At 41.0% G+C, this 20,158-nt stretch overlaps 1 protein-coding gene across 2 annotated transcripts in view; it reads right to left on the bottom strand.

Moving 5' to 3' along the window:
* Positions 1–20,158, bottom strand: part of ITGA6 (integrin subunit alpha 6) — an 84,946-nt gene that overhangs the window by 38,757 nt on the left and 26,031 nt on the right. For both annotated transcript variants that reach the window (XM_069733148.1, XM_069733147.1), the window contains exons 2-5: positions 7,031–7,155; positions 4,819–4,898; positions 4,279–4,534; positions 1,080–1,211 (exon numbers count right to left, since the gene is read on the bottom strand). In XM_069733148.1, the coding sequence (XP_069589249.1) occupies positions 1,080–1,211; positions 4,279–4,534; positions 4,819–4,898; positions 7,031–7,155 (593 nt within the window). The remainder of the gene's footprint in view (positions 1–1,079; positions 1,212–4,278; positions 4,535–4,818; positions 4,899–7,030; positions 7,156–20,158) is intronic.

Here is a 20,158-nt window from a genome sequence, read left to right as displayed (position 1 = left end):
ACCCGCCCATCTGACTCCACCAATAGAAAAACAACTCTCCCGCGTGCAGTGCTTTTCAATTGGAGGAAGGTGACGGACGGATCTGGTCACATGCTCTTCCAGTGAGGAAAGCTGGAATCGAAAGTTCAGGAGGAAAACCTTTAAAACTAAACTATATGCACACAAGGAATTCTGACACCAGGTTGTTGCTACAAGAGCTGAGAACTCCATGATGTAGAGACAGAGACCCTGATTCCAGTGATGTATCACTCACTGGGCTGCTTTCTGCAGTTTTGCTAAAACCTCTATCTTATCTGCTTATGATCTAGCAGTTCTCTGAATACTGAGCCCAATGTATCCCCGCCCACACCACTGGTTTCTATGTAAAGTGTAGATAGGCAAAAAAAATCTGCCAATCAGTGGTGGGGGGGCGTGGCTGGACTACCTTGATAGTCCTCTAGTGATAATCTTCTGCTGATAAAACAATGATTTTATAAAAACTTCATAAGATCAGCGTTGCATCCCTGGAAACACGGTCTGTGCCCCTACATGAGGCTGCTCTCAGATTAGGTTGTAAAAATCTGGTGACGGATTCTCTTTCACATAGTTCTGTATGGTTCTTCCAAAGTTTCATAAAATCATAAAGTGAAACTGATACTGAGAGCCAAGAATGGGAATGAGAACGTTCCATTTCATGCACATGTTGGTGAACTCATCATGGGGCTGACATTTACTACATAGTGATGACAATGAACGGTGGGTGAGTTCACAAAACATAGCACATTCCACAGTGAACCACAAACCTAAGTAGCTATTACTCGACACATCAATCGATTTGTGACCCCTTGAATTTGGGGGTTCAGATTTGTAAAGAAATTGATCTGGATCAGTATTGGACATTGTTGTCATAAAAAGGAGACCTGTGTATGCACAACAGCAAGAAGACAGAAGAGGAAGAACATTCAGTGTGACACACAAGAAAGAAACGTTTCATCATTGAATCCAACAGTTTACGAAGACAAGAGAAGAAAATGACGTGTCCTTTCCCTAATAGATTCCTCAGTATTCGTGTGTGCACCCTCAATACAAAGGATAGTTACCTAAGTAACTGTTAGCTGGAACAGGCACTAAATCGGGATTTCGTTTTGTTTCCCCACCAGTCTCATAAGGACCATCTTCAAAAACGAACAGGTCATCAAATGTACTATTTTTGTGTTCGGCTCGAACAAAACCTGAATGAATGATTGAATAAGTGAGTGAAATGGCAAATTAAAATAGGCTAGAAATATGGAAAAGAACATAACAAAACAAGTAGAATATATGTTTCAAATACACAAACAAAAATTATTCTTGGGTATTTTTTGGGACTACAATATGAGATCAGCTTGGGGGCCATCTTTCAGCTGACTTGAATGGTACTGAGCTGCAGAACTGCCAAGAGTACGGCGCTGTGCATGGAGAGCTGCGGCCCTTCCCCCGGCTTAAAGTCAGCCCCTTACCAATCTGCTATTGCAGGCAAAGAAGACCCCTTTAAATGGTTTTGTAATGGAATACATAAACTAAAGATAATGTAATGTGGATATAATGAGCACTGAGTATTGTAGTTGTCCGATATCTGCCAACATGCCTGCTTTATTTAATCCATGACAAATATTTAGTTTAGCATCCTGTATCTAAAAACCTTTTCAGGGAGACTTGTTGACCCCCCTCTAATGCTCAACGAGCATCTTCCTCGCCATGACGGTAGATCTAACAAACGTTATGGTATATTGCTATGATATACCATAACGATGTATCAAGACATTGCACTGAATCTGTTGGTTGTGAACCTCCGCTGACTCTAGAATGAAGTAGACACCTCAATTTTTTTTCCTTACACATGGTAAAAGCCTACCAAACCCCACCAACCTGGGGGCAGGAGGGCCTCTGTTTCCATTCATTCTGTGGATTGACAGACATCTGCTAATGTCCATGACATCTACTTCTATGATCAACCCAAGCTATCTAAGCTTGATGATTAACCCGTTGGCACTATGTTGCTTGCTGTATACATTAATGTTGGAAGGTGCCAAGGAGGGCATCGCCTGGGCTCAGGAGCCAAACTTGCTCCATGCCCAAAGGAAGTTGGCGGCTGTAATAAACAGGCTCCGACTCCTGGCATCTAAGCTTTTATCCAGAGGAAGAGGTCTCCCTCTGTCACCCTGAGAAGCTGGGTACCTGTCACCTCAGGTCTAACATCATAGTATGCTCACTGGTAGTGACAAGGCATAATTAAAAAACATGGAATTAAACGTTTAAAACTTCAAAGTGTTACTGGAAAAAAGGGTTAAACATTCTAAAAAAGTCAAACATCAAAAGATAAATTATGTATACAGTATATAAAAACGCTCCTATTTATTATATTAAAAAAAACATAATCAATATGACCACTTCCATAACGGTCCAAACTGTTAAAATATCACATTAATTCTCCAGAAGACTGAGTGCTTTATCAAATGAAAAAATAGTGGATGATTTTTTTTCTCACCTACCCCAAAAATAGAATAAAAAGTCATAAAAATAATTGAAAAGCTTTACAATGCGTTATATGATGCATTAAATAATGCAATAAAAAATACAACTCATCCTGCAAAAAAAAACAAGCCTTCAAATGTTTATTTTTTAGAGAAAAATGATTAGTCATGGCTCCTGGAAGGCAGGGTAAAAACACCATAAATTAATAATGCTAAACAGATATTTGTAACAAACTGCCCTGTACAGTTTCTGCATAGGTACAGTCAGTGTATGTCACATTTAGCATTATATGAAGCTACAATACTGGGGGGATACAGAGCCTGAGGACCTCACATTGCACTATAACCTTAAAGGGGCTGTTAAACTTCACCAAAAACTTTACAGATGGCATTGAGGGCTTAAGAATATAACAAAATCAGGCGTACGCACCTGCTGCTACGCTCATGGATACAGTGTAGGTGGTTTGCTGCGGGAGCAGACGCCATAAAGGCACGTTCTTCAATCACTACACCTGGTCAGGTGACCTACAATGGCAAATCAGAGTTGACATGCTGTGCCGGTCAGCACCGGTACCACCAGAGCATCCTGTGCTGGATCCATGGGGATAACAGCAGGAGAATGTGTCTGATTTGGTTTTGTTTGTTTTTTAAGACATCCATACTGCCTGTAAAGTTTTTATTGTGGCTGGCCAACCCCTTTAAAGGGAACCAGTCACCAATTTTATCCCCTATATCCTAAGGCCATCACCTTTCAGCGCTATGTGACAGCATTCTATAATGTATACTCCAATTAATCTTGCAAGGCAAAAAAACGACCTTTTATTATACTCATCCAAATAGAGCGGTCCGGCGCCTCCTCTCTCCTTGCGATCGTGTGGATGACGCTTCCTGTGTCATCCACACCGTGCTCCCCTTCGGTCTTCTGCACAGGCGCACTTCTCTTTGCCCTGCAGAGAGCAAAGTACCACAGTGCACATGCACCGACACTCTTTGGCCTTTCCCTGCGCATGCGCAGAACAGTACAGGGCAGAGAGAAGTACGCAAAGGGGAACGCTGTGTGGCTGACTTAAGACGCGTCATCCACACGAAGCACAGGAGAAGAGAGGAGGCACCAGACCAAGACCAGCAACCCCCAACCGTCTGGACAGCCCATAGGTGAGTGTAATAAAAGGCCTTTTTTTTGCCTTGCAGGGCGAATTGCTGTCACTTTGGGCTGAAAGGTGGTGGCCGTGGGTTATATCGGAATAAACTGGTGAGAGGTTCCCTTTAAGTTATCACGATCTCTTGGTATCTAGACCTTTACCATTATACTCCCTCTAACTATCTCTCTCTATACAGTGGGCAAAATAAGTATTTGATACACTGCCGCCGATTTTGGAAGTCTTACCACCTACAAAGAATGGAGAGGTTACATCAAATAATTAGTTTGCATTTTATTGCGTGACATAAGTATGTAAAAATCATACAATGTGATTTTCTGTTTTTTTGATTTTTAGATTCTGTCTCTCACAGTTGAAGTGTACCTAAGAGAAAAATGACAGCCCTCTCCGTTCTTTGTAGATGGGAAAACTTGCAAAATTTAGCAGTGCATCAAATACTTATTTTACCAACTGTATCTCAGAAAATTGTGAGTATAAAAGGATCATCATTTTGTAAGAACTCAACTGCAACATGTCACCATGTGATCGTAGAATTTTCAGAAGTAGAGAAGATGATCTTCTGAAGCTTCTTAGAGAGCACAAGCTTGCACACGTAAAGGAGCTTAACAAGTGATGGGACGGCATACCTTTCCAGTTGTAGGTCCCAGGTGCGCCAAACACAACATAGTGATAATCCTTTGTAAAGGTTGCAGCAACACCTTGCTGACAAGATCCAAATTTCTCATGACCCCTGAGTCGTCCATCACAAAAATTCCAGTCTCCTCCATCCATTTCATCTGAGATAGTGAGGTCTTGGCTCAGCACATAACACCTTCCGGTGATATCACGAGTTTCTTGGGGCGTATTCACGAATCTCCTTCTTTCATATCGGTGAGCACAAGTCTATGGGTTTACACACGACATATTACATAGTGAGCAATACTTGAGAAGGTTTCTGCACAGGACCCCACAACCACCACCACCACCTCGCCCCTCGCTTCGCCCTTTCAATGGACACTCATTCTTATACCTTGTGGATAAATACATTAGTAAATATGGGCTATGGTGTCAAAATAATCAGCAGTCCTAATGATATTACTAAAGCATAATGATGGGATATTCCTAAATTAGAGTAATTTCTTACAATAAGTTTTTATTAAAAGGGAAATATTTTTGACAGTACTTACCACAACTTTGCCTCCTGGTCCTTGACTTTGAACACTAACACCCATCCATTGGTTTTCTTTACTCTCGGATGACAGGTCCACTGTAGAGGTAAGTATTCATTTTTTAATCGATAAAGTATTAATTTCTTTACAGGTTATTATTTGGGTGTATTATCTTGGGTCAGATTTATGGCATTGTACAAAAAAAAAAAAAAACGCTGCATTTCTGCAATGGTTTTGTTTAAACACTGCATTTTTGGCCCAAATTTTATGCAAATCACAGCAAAACAAAAAAACATATAACTGGCCCATCTTAATTAACCCCTTTGCATCAATTACCAATTATAGGGAAAAAAGCCCTCAACGGATTTTTGGTAAAATCTGTATTATTTTGTATTGTATATGTCAATTTGTGCTATGGGTTGAGCATGCGCATCTCTGCTCTATTCAAGATAGGGCTCTTCAGAGTCCCTTCTCCAGGTCCAAGAACCCTGTTCTTATGATTGCCAGGGGTCTCTGTGGTTTGACCCCTAGTGATCAGTAATGTATCGCCTACACTATAAATAGGGGATAACTAACTATTTTGGAAATAACCCTTTAAACCCTTTCCGACATGTGGCGTAATAGTACGCACATAACAGACTTTCCCTATTTGGTGCGAGCTCAGGCGCTGAGCCCACACCTTTCCGGGCACATGACCGCTGATGTATACAGTTGACATGTGCCCACAACAGCCACGGGTGGAATCACAATCCACCCGCGGCTGTTAACTACTTAAATGCTGCTGTCAATCTTGTCAAAATGTTTAAAATATATATATATAAAATTTCAAATCACCCCACTTTCGCCCCATTCAAAATAAAACAATAAAAAAATCAACTATACACATATTTGGTATTGCGATGTTCAGAATCACCCGACTTATCAATATAAGAAAATAATTTACCTGATCGCTAAACGGCGTTATGAGAAATAAAACTAAAAACACCAGAATTACTTTTTTTGGTCGCCGCTACATTGCAATAAAATGCAATAATGGGCGATCAAAAGATCGTATCTGCACCAAAATGGTATCAATAAAAACATCAGCTCGGCGCACAAAAAATAAGCCCTCACACAGCCACAGATCACGAAAAATAGATACGCTACAGGTCTCGGAAAACGGCGGCATTTTTTTTTTCTTAACAAATTTTGGATTTTTTTTCACCACTTAAAAAAAAGAACCTAGACATGTTTGGTGTCTGTGAACTTGAAATGACCTGGAGAATCATAATGGCAGGTCAGTTGTAGCATTTAGTGAATATGGTAAGAAAAAAAAACGACTTTTTTTCCCGTTTTGCAGTACACGATGTGTTAAAACCAATAGTATCGTTCAAAAGTCCAACTTGTCCCGCAAAAAAAAAAAAAAAGGCCCTCACATGGCCATATTGAAAAATAAAAAAAGTTATGGCATTGGGAAGAAGGGCAGCAAAAAACAAAAACATTAAACTGGAAAAATGTCACGGGGGTTAAGGGATTAAGTATTTCAATGTCATACATGATGAAGAGAGAGTTCCCCATCGCCAAGACCAAAATGTGATCTAAACACAGAACCCGGCTATTTCCAGTAGGTCCCTAAGACAATGAATGTAATGTATTGGAGCGGAGGTTGAGCATGTGAACCTTCCGCTCTATTCGAGACTTAACTCTACAGAGCCTGGTTCCCATGTTCAAGAGTTCCTTTCTTGGGATGACAGGGAGTCCTAGAAGCTGGAGCCCCGATGATCATTAACTTATGTCCTATCCATAGGATAGGGAAAAAAACTTACTAACTTGGGAATAAAGCTTTAAATATTTCAGTGGAGCCAGTGCTTCATAGCAAAGGCCAAAATATGATCTTATTATGGTGCACATTTTGGTACTCAGAATGATAGGCTATGAGGCTCCTTTTTTGTTCCATGATCTTACATTGAGCAAATTTCTCATCCCCTCCTTTTGCATTTCCTTTGGACCCTCTTGTGCAGTAGTTGATGGGACCAACCGGAATAGGGCCACTAACTGGAAAGAGCCTGATGCAGTTGTAAGATCTTTATCTATGTCGTGTTATCTGTGCCCCTAAAAGTATCAGCCTGGTCCATTTATAAGGTCAATACCAGTCTGAGATTTAAAATGCTGTAATTGTAATTTACCATTAGGAACAATGACGTCTATACTTTAACATACGATTGAATGGAAATGGCTGCCATTAATTTACCTGCATCGTCAAATTCAACCCTTTTGCACGCAGCAGTAGATGTAAGATCGCAGGAAAACAATCCGCCTGATACATTAGCTTTCTGTGCAGGAAAGGCCTTTGTTCTAGGTGCACCAACCAGCAATCTATCAAATAAAAGAAAATCCTTGTTAGTTTCAAGGCTCCATAGCCCTGAAATATAAGTAGCTGGAATGTACGGCACTCCAGGTGCCCAAGTAGCGTTCTAACCTGTAATCCAGTAGCAGCAATAAATAAATTTGGCACTCAGAAATTTATAAAGGTGTAACAGATTTATTGGCAATCCACAATATAACGTTTCGGTCTGTTTAGATATTCATCAGAACTGATTGCCGTCTGGGGGAGACTTGAGATGAGTGGAAGCAGCGCTGCTGTTTCGCTGTTGTTTAGTCTTCTGATGAAGGTCTAAACAGACTGAAACGTGATATTGTGGATTGCCAATAAAACTATTACACGTTTATACATTTCTGAGTGCCAAATTTATTGCTACTTCTATACACAGATGAGTCCCTAGCAATATAAAATTTATAGTCTAGATGTGAAAACCTGGTAGCAACAGAAAGTAACCATCATAATCATTGTACTCAAAGGATATCTTACAGTCAGCCACACGTTATATAACTGATAGACACAAACCTGAACCCTTTCCAACAGAGAGCATAATATTCTGATTCAGACTGTTCTGCACGCCCTTCACACATGCCCTTGTTAAATCCTTTCACCTTAAAGTTGTTGTTTACCTTTAGGGACTTTTTTTCACCTAAATGTATGTATTTAGAGTTTAAAATAACTTTTGCAATTGGGTTTTATTAAACATTTTGTGTAATTTGTCAACTACAGGCTCTTTGTTTCCCGCCACATTCAACTTTGATGTGGTCTGTATTTATAAACAAGCAGACAGGAGATGAAGAGAAATGAAAGAGTTAAAAAGTTCTCAAGTCATTCTGCATAGAGTAATAGGCCATTGCAGCATAGAGGCTATAGAAGGCAAAGGGTGCAAAATTACAACCCAACTTCAAAATTTATTTTTTAGCCTCAATTACATACATTTAAGGCTTCTTTCACACTTGCGTCGGTACGGGTCCGTCGCTAAGCGTCGGCGCGACGTACCGACGCACGTTGTGAAAATTTGTCACGATGTGGGCAGCGGATGCAGTTTTTCAACGCATCCGCTGCCCATTGTAAAGTCCCGGAGAAGATGGGGCGGAGTTCCGGCCGCGCATGCGCGGTAGGAAATGGCGGATCCGACGTACGAAAAAACGTTACATTGAACACGACGCATCCAGTGCACGACGGACGCGACGGATGGCTATCCGTCGAGATCCATCGGCAATACAAGTCTATGGGCAAAAAACGCATCCTGCGGGCACATTTGCAGGATCCGTTTTTTCCCCAAAATGACGCATTGCGACGGATTAAAAAAACGCAAGTGTGAAAGTAGCCTAAGTAATAAAAAAAATATAACTGTACCTGAAGATTGACAACCCATACAACGATAAGCAAAATTGTAACAATGTTTTGAACTTTTGACTTTCAGGTTCCATATTTCACCATCCACTAAGGTGAGACTACCATCATTATAAAGACAATCATCTTGGCTGTCTAAAATAAATTTGACTTGAAACTATTTTGAAAATGATTAGTTATGCAGATTCTTGTCATTTCTCTTCATTGTTACTGTTTGACTCCTAAAATTTTATTTTTTATTATTTTGTAAATCCACCTTTGACTTTCAATACTGCCTGAATCCTTCTGGACCAGATCAGATTCAAGCATGTCCCGACCAAAATCTGATCTCTAGTCTCTTCTACACGTTCCCAAAATTGGTGCATACTGGTCGACTCACTTGGGTATGTATGCAGTTTTTTCTTCAACTGTAAAGTCAAAAGATCAAAACATTGTTACCCTTTTGCTCATCAGTGTAAGGTGATTCCTTGGAATTATGGTGATATTTGGAATCTAGTTGGATGGTCTACAAAGCACGGTAGCAACAAGCATTGTCACTTTTATAGTACAGATAGGAAACTTAGCGAGCAATGGGTATTGGCAAGGTACAGAATGGACATAGGGAAAGCAGACAACAAATCCTGTCCAGAATATAAAGCTAACTCAAACTTCATTAATGGGGAAAAGATAGTGGAGGTTGAATTTTTTTTTAGGGGTTTCTGTATGTTAAAATGGGGATTACTGACATATGGACTAGATCATTCATTTGTATTCATCTTACTTACATGGGTAAAACAGTCATCTAGACGCTAACCACTAATTGGTCTTCTGATATAGAAAAAAAGGACCTTATAGGCCTACTTAGGCTCCATGGCCCATGTGCAAATGAAGCCTCTGCATCCAACAATTACACCCCTGTAAAATCACTATCATTTGGTGTTTCAATGATCTAGCAAAATACACAAATTAAAAATGGGCAGTAGGATACATTTGGGCTGCTTCATCTTTGGTGAGTTTTCCAGTAGGCTATGTAGACGACCATTGTTTACTCTGAAGAAGCATATCTTTCCCAGTGCCACTGCTATTTCCTATCTACTGGCCAGTGGTGTACCACCAATGGCGGCAGGCCACGCTGCTGCTATGGGTCCCGTGAGAACTTTCACCGCCCCTCCACCCTCATCCGACTTTCTCTGCACGTTTAACAGTATCGGCATCCTCAATACCGATAGAGTTGAAAGTAAATTGTAACTTGCATTTATGTACCAAGTAGTCACATCCGGCTTCTCCTAATAGGAGAGAATTGAGGGAAGCTATAAAATACAAATCACATACATGCGGTCAAGTGCTGGCCACCTGCAAGAGGAATACAGCAAAATTGTGACATTATGCGTATCACATGCTGTCTGCCGTCACATAGATTGACTACAAACTTATCTTCTAAACAAACAGATATCCAAAAGCATATCTATGCTAGTAATAGGGTCCCTTCACCATGAAGAGAGATCCCAAATAGCGTAAGGGGGTGTGTGCATAAACACTAAACCCAAATACCAGGTATAGAAAATACCTTAACACACCACTCAGAGAGAAAAGGTAAAGAGATAACAAATGTTATTACATTATACATCTAGCAAATACTCTGGTTAAAATCACACAAGTATCCGAGGAAAGGTATTTACTCAAGCCAAATGCACAAACAGGACAGAGGAAAAATATATTCAGGTTTTAGAGTCATGTGTAGAGCGTATACCTATTAATAGGGACAAGAAGTACAACCAGCTATATTTAGCCCAAAAGGTGCAACGTGCAAAGTGCAAAAGGTCCATGCAAAAATAGGTCAGGTGGTCACTGAACACATACCCATATCGTCTGCCCGTCCCTCCGTCACTGAAACCCGACGCGCGTTTCGCTGATCGCTTTATCAAGGGGAGGAGGCACATCTCTCCCCTTGATAAAGCGATCAGCGAAACGCACGCTGATGCACGTTGCACGAAACGCACTTTGCACGTTGCACCTTTTGGGCTAATTATAGCTGGTTGTACTTCCTGTCCCTATTAATAGGTATACGCTCTACACATGACTCTAAAACCTGAATATATTTTTCCTCTGTCCTGTTTGTGCATTTGGCTTGAGTAAATACCTTTCCTCGGATACTTGTGTGATTTTAACCAGAGTATTTGCTAGATGTATAATGTAATAACATTTGTTATCTCTTTACCTTTTCTCTCTGAGTGGTGTGTTAAGGTATTTTCTATACCTGGTATTTGGGTTTAAACTTATCTTCTAAGACCGGACAACCCCTTTAAATAAACATGAGGCGGCCATTACCTTTATATATGTATAATTAATACGAGTAAAGGACATGTTTTCTTTTGATTTTGGACAATAACTTTAATATTGTTACAACGCGGAACGATTTCGACAGATATTCATTCTGATTACATTATGGCTGTACAAAGTTTATTAATGAGAAGGTCAGTGCAGGGGATCTGGAGTAATTCAAGACTAATACAATATGCCTCTCAGTCGCTGAGACTTGGCAATGACACCTATGATGAGGGTTTATTTACAGCTGGAAAGGGCTGAAACTTTTAGATCTAAGCGGCAACGCAATCATTAAATTAAGCTAAGTTGAAATAAAGTATGAGCACACACAAAAGTACACACAGACCCACACACACACAAACGGACATTCTCAGATAGTGCTTTGAAAAACAAGCCCTTTGGCTTGTGTCTATTTATTAAAAGCGGTATTTTTTGTCTTTTGCCACCACCTTCCAATTCTTCTCCTCTCTAACATGTAGTTTCGGATCCACAGAGAAAAGCTAAAGCTACATCTACCGCTAAGTGTCTACTATATTAGGTAGGCGAGACTTTCTCCCAAGAGCAAATGTACAGGGGAAAGGTGAATAGAGTTGTTGGATTTTTACATAGCCAATCTTTTTGTTCCTGAGGAAGATACTCAGTCAGCAGTGTACTGCATTTTAAATTTTTTTTTTCTTCGGTAAAATAGGCACCATAATGGAACCCCGATTGACCCCATTATAGTGCACTGGATCCTTCTAGTGTTGTTTAAACTATTACCTAACAAATCCAATTTCCGTATTAAGTCCATTTCCAGAACAGAAGCTCTGAATTGCAAAACACAGATATGAGCAAAGAATTATAAACCCATGTAAAAACTGATCGTATTGAGTCAAATCGGAGAGTGATCATTGCATGCCTCATAAAAGTATGATACATAACTGAAGGTTTTCATTTGTAAATTTTGTCAGGACTTGTTTTGCTAATGTACAGACAGATGAATACGTCTGCATGCTAGGATGTGTGTCTACTCATTTATGTATATGTAAGTAATGTATTATGAGTAGAGATGAACGAACCTGAACTGTAAAGTTCGGGGGTTTGTACCCTGAAGTCCAAACTTCTCCTGGAAATCCATTTTACAATTCGGGAAAAAGAGAGAAGAGAGAGAGATGTTCCAGCTCCAAATTTCTAGGTCTTATTCATTTTTATGGAATTCCCTTGGACTAAAGTCCAGTCGAACCATATGAACCTGAACTTCCATGGTTCCACTCATGCCTAATCATGAGTTTTACTAAGATCGTTATTCCATATATTAAAAAAACAAGAAATGCTCATCTTTTGGTGCTAAAAGATTTCACTTTACTGCAGCAATTAAACATTTCTTGGGGTACATATGTATAAGAAGGCATACTCTCCTTCCAAAACTAAGCCTATCATGGCTAGGGGATTATAAGAAATAATACTCTGATGCAGGGGCGGACACAAACAGCAGAGGGTCCCTGTGCAAGAGCAATATAGGGGTCATTTACAGTCCAGTAGCTCATAATAATGCACAATTCCACCTGCTTTAGAGGTGGAAATAATTCCAGCATACCTGTGGGGCCCTTGTAAGGCTGGGATACTATGTATCCCACTCAGGTCACCCCCACTTTCCACACTTATATAAACATAAAGGCCATTAACACCCAGAAACTTATGAAGAACTTGCAGTACTCATTGGCCCCAATCTCCTCCATCTCATGTCCTGATTCTGCTCTGAAGCATTACAATGAAACCCTGCAAAGTGCTCTGGATGAAGCTGCACCTCCTATACATAAAACAACTTAGCACAGACGGCAACAACCGTGGCACACGCTGCAAACACGTTTCCTGCAGCGGTGCTCCAGGTACGCCGAACGTCTGTGGAGAAAATCTAATCTACCCGAAGATTTCATCCATTATAAGTTCATGCTAAAAACATACAACTCTGCCCTTCACCTCTCCAAACAAACCTATTTCAACACCCTCATCACCTCACTGTCCAATAACCCTAAACGTCTCTTTGACACTTTCCAGTCCCTACTCAACCCAAGAGTGCAGGCCCCAACCACGGATCTCCGCGCTGACGATCTGGCCAATTACTTCAAAGAAAAAATTGACCACATTCGACAGGAAACCATCTCCCAATCTCTTCATACCATGCACTGTCCTCCCTCCCCTACTGCATCTAGTTCACTCTCTGATTTTGAACCAGTTACAGAAGAAGTAATCAGGCTCCTTGCATCTTCTCGCCCGACCGCTTGCACCAGTGACCCCATTCCGTCACATCTCCTCCAGTCCCTTTCCCCGGCTATAACCTCTCACCTAACAAAAATATTCAACCTTTCTCTCACTTCCGGTATTTTTCCATCCTCATTTAAGCATGCCATGATACATCCATTACGTAAAAAAAATCCCTCGATCAAAACTGTGCCGCTAATTATAGACCTGTCTCTAATCTTCCCTTCATCTCTAAACTCCTCGAACGCCTGGTCCACTCCCATCTTACCCGCTATCTCTCAGATAACTCTCTTCTCGACCCTCTTCAATCTTGTTTCCGCTCTTTACACTGTACTGAAACTGCCCTCACTAAAGTCTCTAATGACCTACTAACCGCTAAATCTAATGGTCACTACTCCATGCTAATTCTCTTGGCTCTCTCCGCAGCATTCGACACTGTGGATCATCAGCTCCTCCTCACTATGCTCCGCTCCATCGGCCTCAAGGACACCGTTCTCTCCTGGTTCTCCTATCTCTCTGACCGCTCCTTCACTGTATCTTTTGCTGGTTCCTCCTCCTCTCACCTTCCCCTTACTGTTGGGGTTCCTCAAGGATCAGTCCTAGGCCCCCTCCTTTTCTCTTTGTATACTGCCCCTATTGAACAAACAATCAGTAGATTTGGTTTCTAAGCTGATGACACCCAATTATACACCTCTTCTCCTGTTATCATGCCGACCTTTTTAGTAAACACCAGTGATTGTCTTACCGCTGTCACTAACATCATGTCCTCCCTCTATCTGAAACTGAACCTGTCAAAAACTGAACTCCTAGTGTTTTCTCCCTCTATTAACCTACCTTTGCCTGACATTGCCATCTCCGTGTGCGGTTCCACCATTACTCCAAAGCAACATGCCCGCTGCCTTGGGGTCATCCTTGATTCCGAGCTTTCATTCACCCCCCACATCCAATCACTGGCTCGCTCTTCTTATCTGCATCTCAAAAACATTTCTAGAATTCGCCCTTTTCTTACTTTCGACTCTGCAAAAACTCTTACTGTTTCACTTATTCATTCTCGTCTGGACTATTGTAACTCTCTACTAATCGGCCTCCCTCTTACCAAACTCTCCCCGCTCCAATCTGTCCTGAATGCTGCAGCCAGGATCATATTCCTCACCAACCGTTACACCGATGCCTCTACCTTGTGCCAGTCATTACACTAGTTACCCATCCACTCAAGAATCCAGTACAAAACTACTACCCTCATCCACAAAGCACTCCATGGCTCAGCACCACCCTACATCTCCTCTCTGGTCTCAGTCTACCACCTTACCCGTGCCCTCTGCTCCGCTAATGACCTCAGGTTAGCATCCTCAATAATCAGAACCTCCCATTCCCGTCTCCAAGACTTTACACGTGCTGCACCGATTTTTTGGAATGCACTACCTAGGTTAATACGATTAAACCCCAATCCCCACAGTTTTAAGCGTGCCCTAAAAACTCATTTGTTCAGATTGGCCTACCGCCTCAACGCATTAACCTAACTATCCCTGTGTGGCCCATTAAAAAAAAAAAAAAAACATAAATCAGGTTCCTCGCAACATGTTCTCATACACTTTATGCAGTTATTAGCCCTCTGTGTCTGTATTGCTACATACTTAGGCAGTTAACTGGTTCATGCAGCTTCACATGAACACCTGAGCCTTACACTATCGCTGGTCCGAATAACTAAAGCAATTGTTACCATCCACCTCTCGTGTCTCCCCTTTTCCCCATAGTTTGTAAGCTTGCGAGCAGGGCCCTCATTCCTCTTGGTATCTGTTTTGAACTGTGATTTCTGTTATGCTGTAATGTCTATTGCCTGTACAAGTCCCCTCTATAATTTGTAAAGCGCTGCGGAATATGTTGGCGCTTTATAAATAAAATTATTATTATTATTAGAATTGAAATGTCCTCCCCCAGCTCTAATGCTCTATTGAATAAAAGAGGAGTAAGAGATTCACCCCAACATACACCCACAGTTCAGCCCTCTAGCTGACCAGCCGGTGGTGACGTGGTTAGATATTGTCTACTGTTGACTAACGTGATTATAGTCCGATCTGTTCCTTCTACACTTGTGGTATTGGAATAACTATTGCATAAGGCAGATGGCACTGAACAGTAAATTTTGGACGTGGACCCTCAGGTTGAAGCATTTACTATCAGCAATCAATCAACATCCTCCCTCTTGTGTGCCTGAAGGTGAAAACAGAAATTGGTGCTAATTTTAAGTATATACAGTACAAAAAATTATTTTTATATATTTTTTATTATTGTTTTCTTTGCCTTGTATTTGCGGAAAATTAGAAAAAGCAGTGAAGAAAAGATTCTGCTGGATCTGAACAAACCATTACATGCTCTAACGTTCAGTAACTGCACCATTGCAATTTACATAACACTAGATGATATCTATCAAGGTACCACATGGGTAAGGAGCATATGGGGAAGGGGAGGCAGTGCAAACTTAGCCTCACCTGCGCCCAGTGTCCCTACATGTCCCCTACTCAAGCTTAGCCTGACTTATCAGTAAGTGCAGCAAACCAGTCACCTGGCATTTTCCCAGTCTCCACTTCTGGGCACTTGGCACCAGTAATGTGAAGGCTTCTGTTCTGCAGGGTTTAGTTTTTGATTTTGTCCTGCAGGATTTTGCAGTTAATATTATTTTTACCTCCAAAACCAAGAGGCCACTAACGAACTGCTGTAAAACCATACATTCATATTAAATTTATGCCTATTTGTGGTGAAATCATATTTCAGTACATTTTATGGCTGAGCTGCAGTTGCTCTGCCCGAACTTGCAGTATAGCCATAATCAAAAATCCGAAAACTGAAAAAAAATGTTCACCACTGAACTAATAATAATTGTAATCTGCTCCGGTAATCTGACCTTCACACATAAATGCTTCTGTCCTTGCAAATGCAATTAACTACAAGGAATTAATAAACACATGGAGAACAAAGACTGCAATTCTGTCATAGGTCTGATGAAACGGAGCACAGCTTTTCCAAAAACTGGCATTTCTCCACAACTCCATTATACATACAGTATTTTAAAGCAGGTTCTTAAAGGGGTATGCCCATCTCCACAATTCTATCCCAATATGTAGTAGGTGTAATAAAAATAATATTAGCAAATATCTCCAATTAGAAATGTAGTATAGTTCTTCTGATTCGCTATGTTGCTTTCCTCATGTGCAGGCATTGCAGGATCTTAGGTATCCATGGTTACAACCACTGATATAGTGACAGTTAGCTAGTTGCTAGTGGCAGAGTAAAGAAGCTCTCCTCCTCCCATCAGCATTGTTATCCTCTTAATACATTGCAGTCATCATATATTATATAGCACTGTGTACTTACAATTGCTCATTTTTACTTTCTACCCAGATAATTCTTCTCTTTTCCATTATGTCTATGACAAGTGATTAAAAACTAACTGGCCGAACCCTTCTAAGCTCTATGTAGAAACAGGAAGTCTATTTTCCCTGCATGAGTCATCACTGCAAAAGTCCCTGGCAAGGAGAGGCAGGAGCTGAAAAGGGTGATGACTCATGCAGGAAAAAAAGACCTGCTTTTACATGTGCAAAGAAAAGAAAATTAACTGGGTAGAAAGGGAAATGAGCAATTGTAAGTACAAAGTGCCATAAAATATGATGATTGCAATATATTAAGAGGAGAAAAACTTTGATGGGCGGAGGAGTGGTTCTTTAAGTGCACCATAAGACCAGGTCTTTTCACACAACTTGGCTCCAGCTAGGAAGGTATAGGGACCAACAATCTCATTGGCAGCCAAGCCAGGAAGATGTTATCAATTGGGGCTGAGAGGTAGTACCTGACTACAAACTGGCAGATAGTAGTTATTATATACGGTTATTATCTTCTTAAGGCGCTGATATATTAGACTAATTGGCTGGCAGTCTAATGTGTATGGGGACCCGAATGAAGAAGTGAAGAGGTGGCTCTCTGCTTTCTAGTAAAAAAAAATCTTGTTCATTTTAATTCATCAAAGTTAAAATTGTGGAGGCGGGGGGAGGTGATTCTCTGGTGGACAACGGTGACACCTGGACCCGTTGAAGCGTAAGGAGAAACGTAAGGAGTATGCAAAATGGCCGTTGTCCACCACAGAACTGCCTCCACCGCGTATGTATGTAGAATGATAGTGTGTAAACAGGCTATTAAAATGACCACCGACCGGCAAGCATTCCGCTGACCGTCTAACGCCTCCATCATGAAGGAAAGCGCACCTTTTGTTTGCTTACTATGAAATTGACCCTAGAGACCCCAAATACATTAGACTAATGTGAATGGGAGCCCTAGACAATTACTTGTTGGGGGAGTTATGGATCCGGCATATCCGATTTCGGACTGCCAATCCTTTTGTTCTCTCTATGATAAGCTGATGCCAGAGTTGTCTGGCAGCCGCTCTTTCACCTGAGCAAGTGTTCTTGTATAAAGTGAGAGATGAGCAACATTCCTGCCAGCTGAACAATTGCCCAACCCATCGGGCTGCCAACAGCCAACGTGTTTGAGGGGCTTCACATGTGCAGCTTGAAGTAGGAGAAGTTAGATTCAGAGTGCAATCTCTTTACACCGCTGTGTGGCATTTAGGCACTATATACCCATTGATACATACACAGTAACTAGTATCTCAGCTATTGTGATATGTTTTTTAAATCTTGTTCACACCGGTATAATATCGTAGCACAATTGGATTCCATACATGAATCATCGTCTATGACGTGCTTGTCTTATATAAAGTGTAATGTTCAAAAAGAACAGAACTCGTACAAGAAATGAAAACCTGAAAAACAGTGAGACACAATGCTGTATTTTCTGTCACCAGTGGAGCGAGAAGATAAGATTTCATTAAGCCTCATATTTGAGGAGCACAGACTCTACAAAGAGCACAAACCACAGTTGGCGTCTTGGCATTAGAGGTGTCCAGTTACATCAAAACAAGGTACTGACTGCACATTCACTGCTAGGAGTGATTTACAAACCCAGGAAAAGTAACAGATAAGTGATGGAAAGTCCAGACTTGCCAAGGGTAGAAAAGAATTCGGAATAAAACTTTCATTTACTTCCCTAGTACTGGAGAGCTGGGGGAGGGCCAAGCGCCTGAATAATGAGATCACGATTAAAACACAGTCTCTAATGATTGGTGGTGTGCCAACACTGATCCTGCACTCTCCTGGTAATTATCGTTATCTGGTAATTACCATATCAGTCACTAATATACTGATGCAGAAATTTCTATTGAAGCTAAATTTTAAATTGAGGGATCAACATTATAAGAAGGCCCAGATCATGCAGTGTCAAACAGCAATGCTGAAGGTCAAGACCAGAAATGGTTGAACCCAAGCTCGGGTCCTAGTGCGTAAAAAAAACTACTATATAGTACAAGTGTAAAGTAGCATGTGGCGGCAGCCGTGGGCGAGGTACTCGTCTCTTAAACCTCTGCACGCTACATATGAAGGTGGGTATCCTGGCTGGATGTGTGTAAGCCCGTGAAGGCCACCTGTAAACGATGTTGCTGATTTGCCAGGACCAGATGTTGGACAGTTCAATAAGGGAGACCATCAATCAAAATGAAGTTTTTACTGAACAAGAATTGGTAGGGAATATATTCAAGAGATAGATGGCACGCGGTCTTATGAACATTTCCTTTACAACTTAAAGCATTATCCAGACAGTTTCCTTCCTTCTTTTCTCTATATTCACCTTTCCTTTTTTTAGATAATTGCATAGGTTGAAAAAACACCTAGGTCCATCACTCTCTTTGTTTGTCCTCTGTATTCACTGTTCCTCACTACTTCCCCACAACCCAGCTCAGTCTACAGTCCTGTGTAGCAAGTGTCCTTTACTCAACCCACGGTTCCGCAACTTCTCTCTTCTTAGGGAAGCTATGGTGCCAGTGTGGCCAGTACTTATCTTTTCTAATGCTGATGCTCTGGAACTCCCACCCAGGACAATAATAATAATAATATTTATATAGCGCCAACATATTCCGCAGCGCTTTACCTTCGTATCCTGTACTAAGTCTTGTCCAAGCCTGTTACCTTCCAGAGATATAAACTCTGGACTTTACTGCTAGGCATCTTCTCCCAGGTCACTTATGCTCCAGATCTCGCTATCTCTTTCCTTTGGTCTCTTCTCACTTAGGGACACCCCAGAATGCGGCACTACTCACAATGGATTTTAGATCCTCTTTCTATGCATTCCAGGCCCTATCTGACTTACAAACAGGAAATTGTCACTTTCCTTTCAACATGGCCCCTCCCACTCTGGGATAGTTGTAAACATTAACCCCCACTATCCATATTGTCAAACTACACACATCAATATTACTAACACCTTTAACGCATATCACAATTCACAATGCACCACATAACATTGAACTTGTTTCTTTAAGGGGGAACGTGGGCAGTACGTCCATCTACTTACACAAGCACCAGTCGAGAAGTGGACGGGAAAAACAGAATTTTAGGTAGGATAACTTTTGCTTTAAATTGGCACAAATCCAATTAGATCCACAAAAATAATATTCAGTGTGCTATGTATGCCTGTTGAAGTACAGATGTAGCCACATTTAGCTTGACGATACTGTAACTTAAAATTGCACAAGTGATTGACTGATGTCAAATTAGATGTAAAGTACAGTTTTTTGTGCCTGATGTCCCAGTGCTGTGTTATCTGTAAGATAAACTTGGCTACATCTGTCCCCTGTATAGGCAACACTTTGAAGGAAACTTCTGAAACACTGAAAGTGTGGCCAGATATCACAGCATTGTATTATAGAGCTGGATTTACTGATCACATTGATACATAGTTCTGACGGGAAACATTCAATAGAAGGTATAACCATATTACATTCCTCTTCATTTTAGACTTTGGATTACAGTGGGTGGTTTTACCCAATGATTGATCCTTTATCTGTATGCATGGTTACTCAGGAATGGATGTAAATAAATAATAAGACCATCCATTGGGGAATTTCAATGAATAGATTACAAGTTAATGTCTTAACCAAGAAACTAAGAATGACCAAACTATGGCTGCTAAAGAGGACCTGTCATGTTGAACATG

This window comes from Ranitomeya imitator, chromosome 7 (assembly GCF_032444005.1).
Source record: "Ranitomeya imitator isolate aRanImi1 chromosome 7, aRanImi1.pri, whole genome shotgun sequence".
Classification (NCBI taxonomy): Eukaryota; Metazoa; Chordata; class Amphibia; order Anura; family Dendrobatidae; genus Ranitomeya; species Ranitomeya imitator.
Note: the sequence above shows the minus strand (reverse complement) of the source record. Positions and strands in the feature narration are given on the sequence as shown.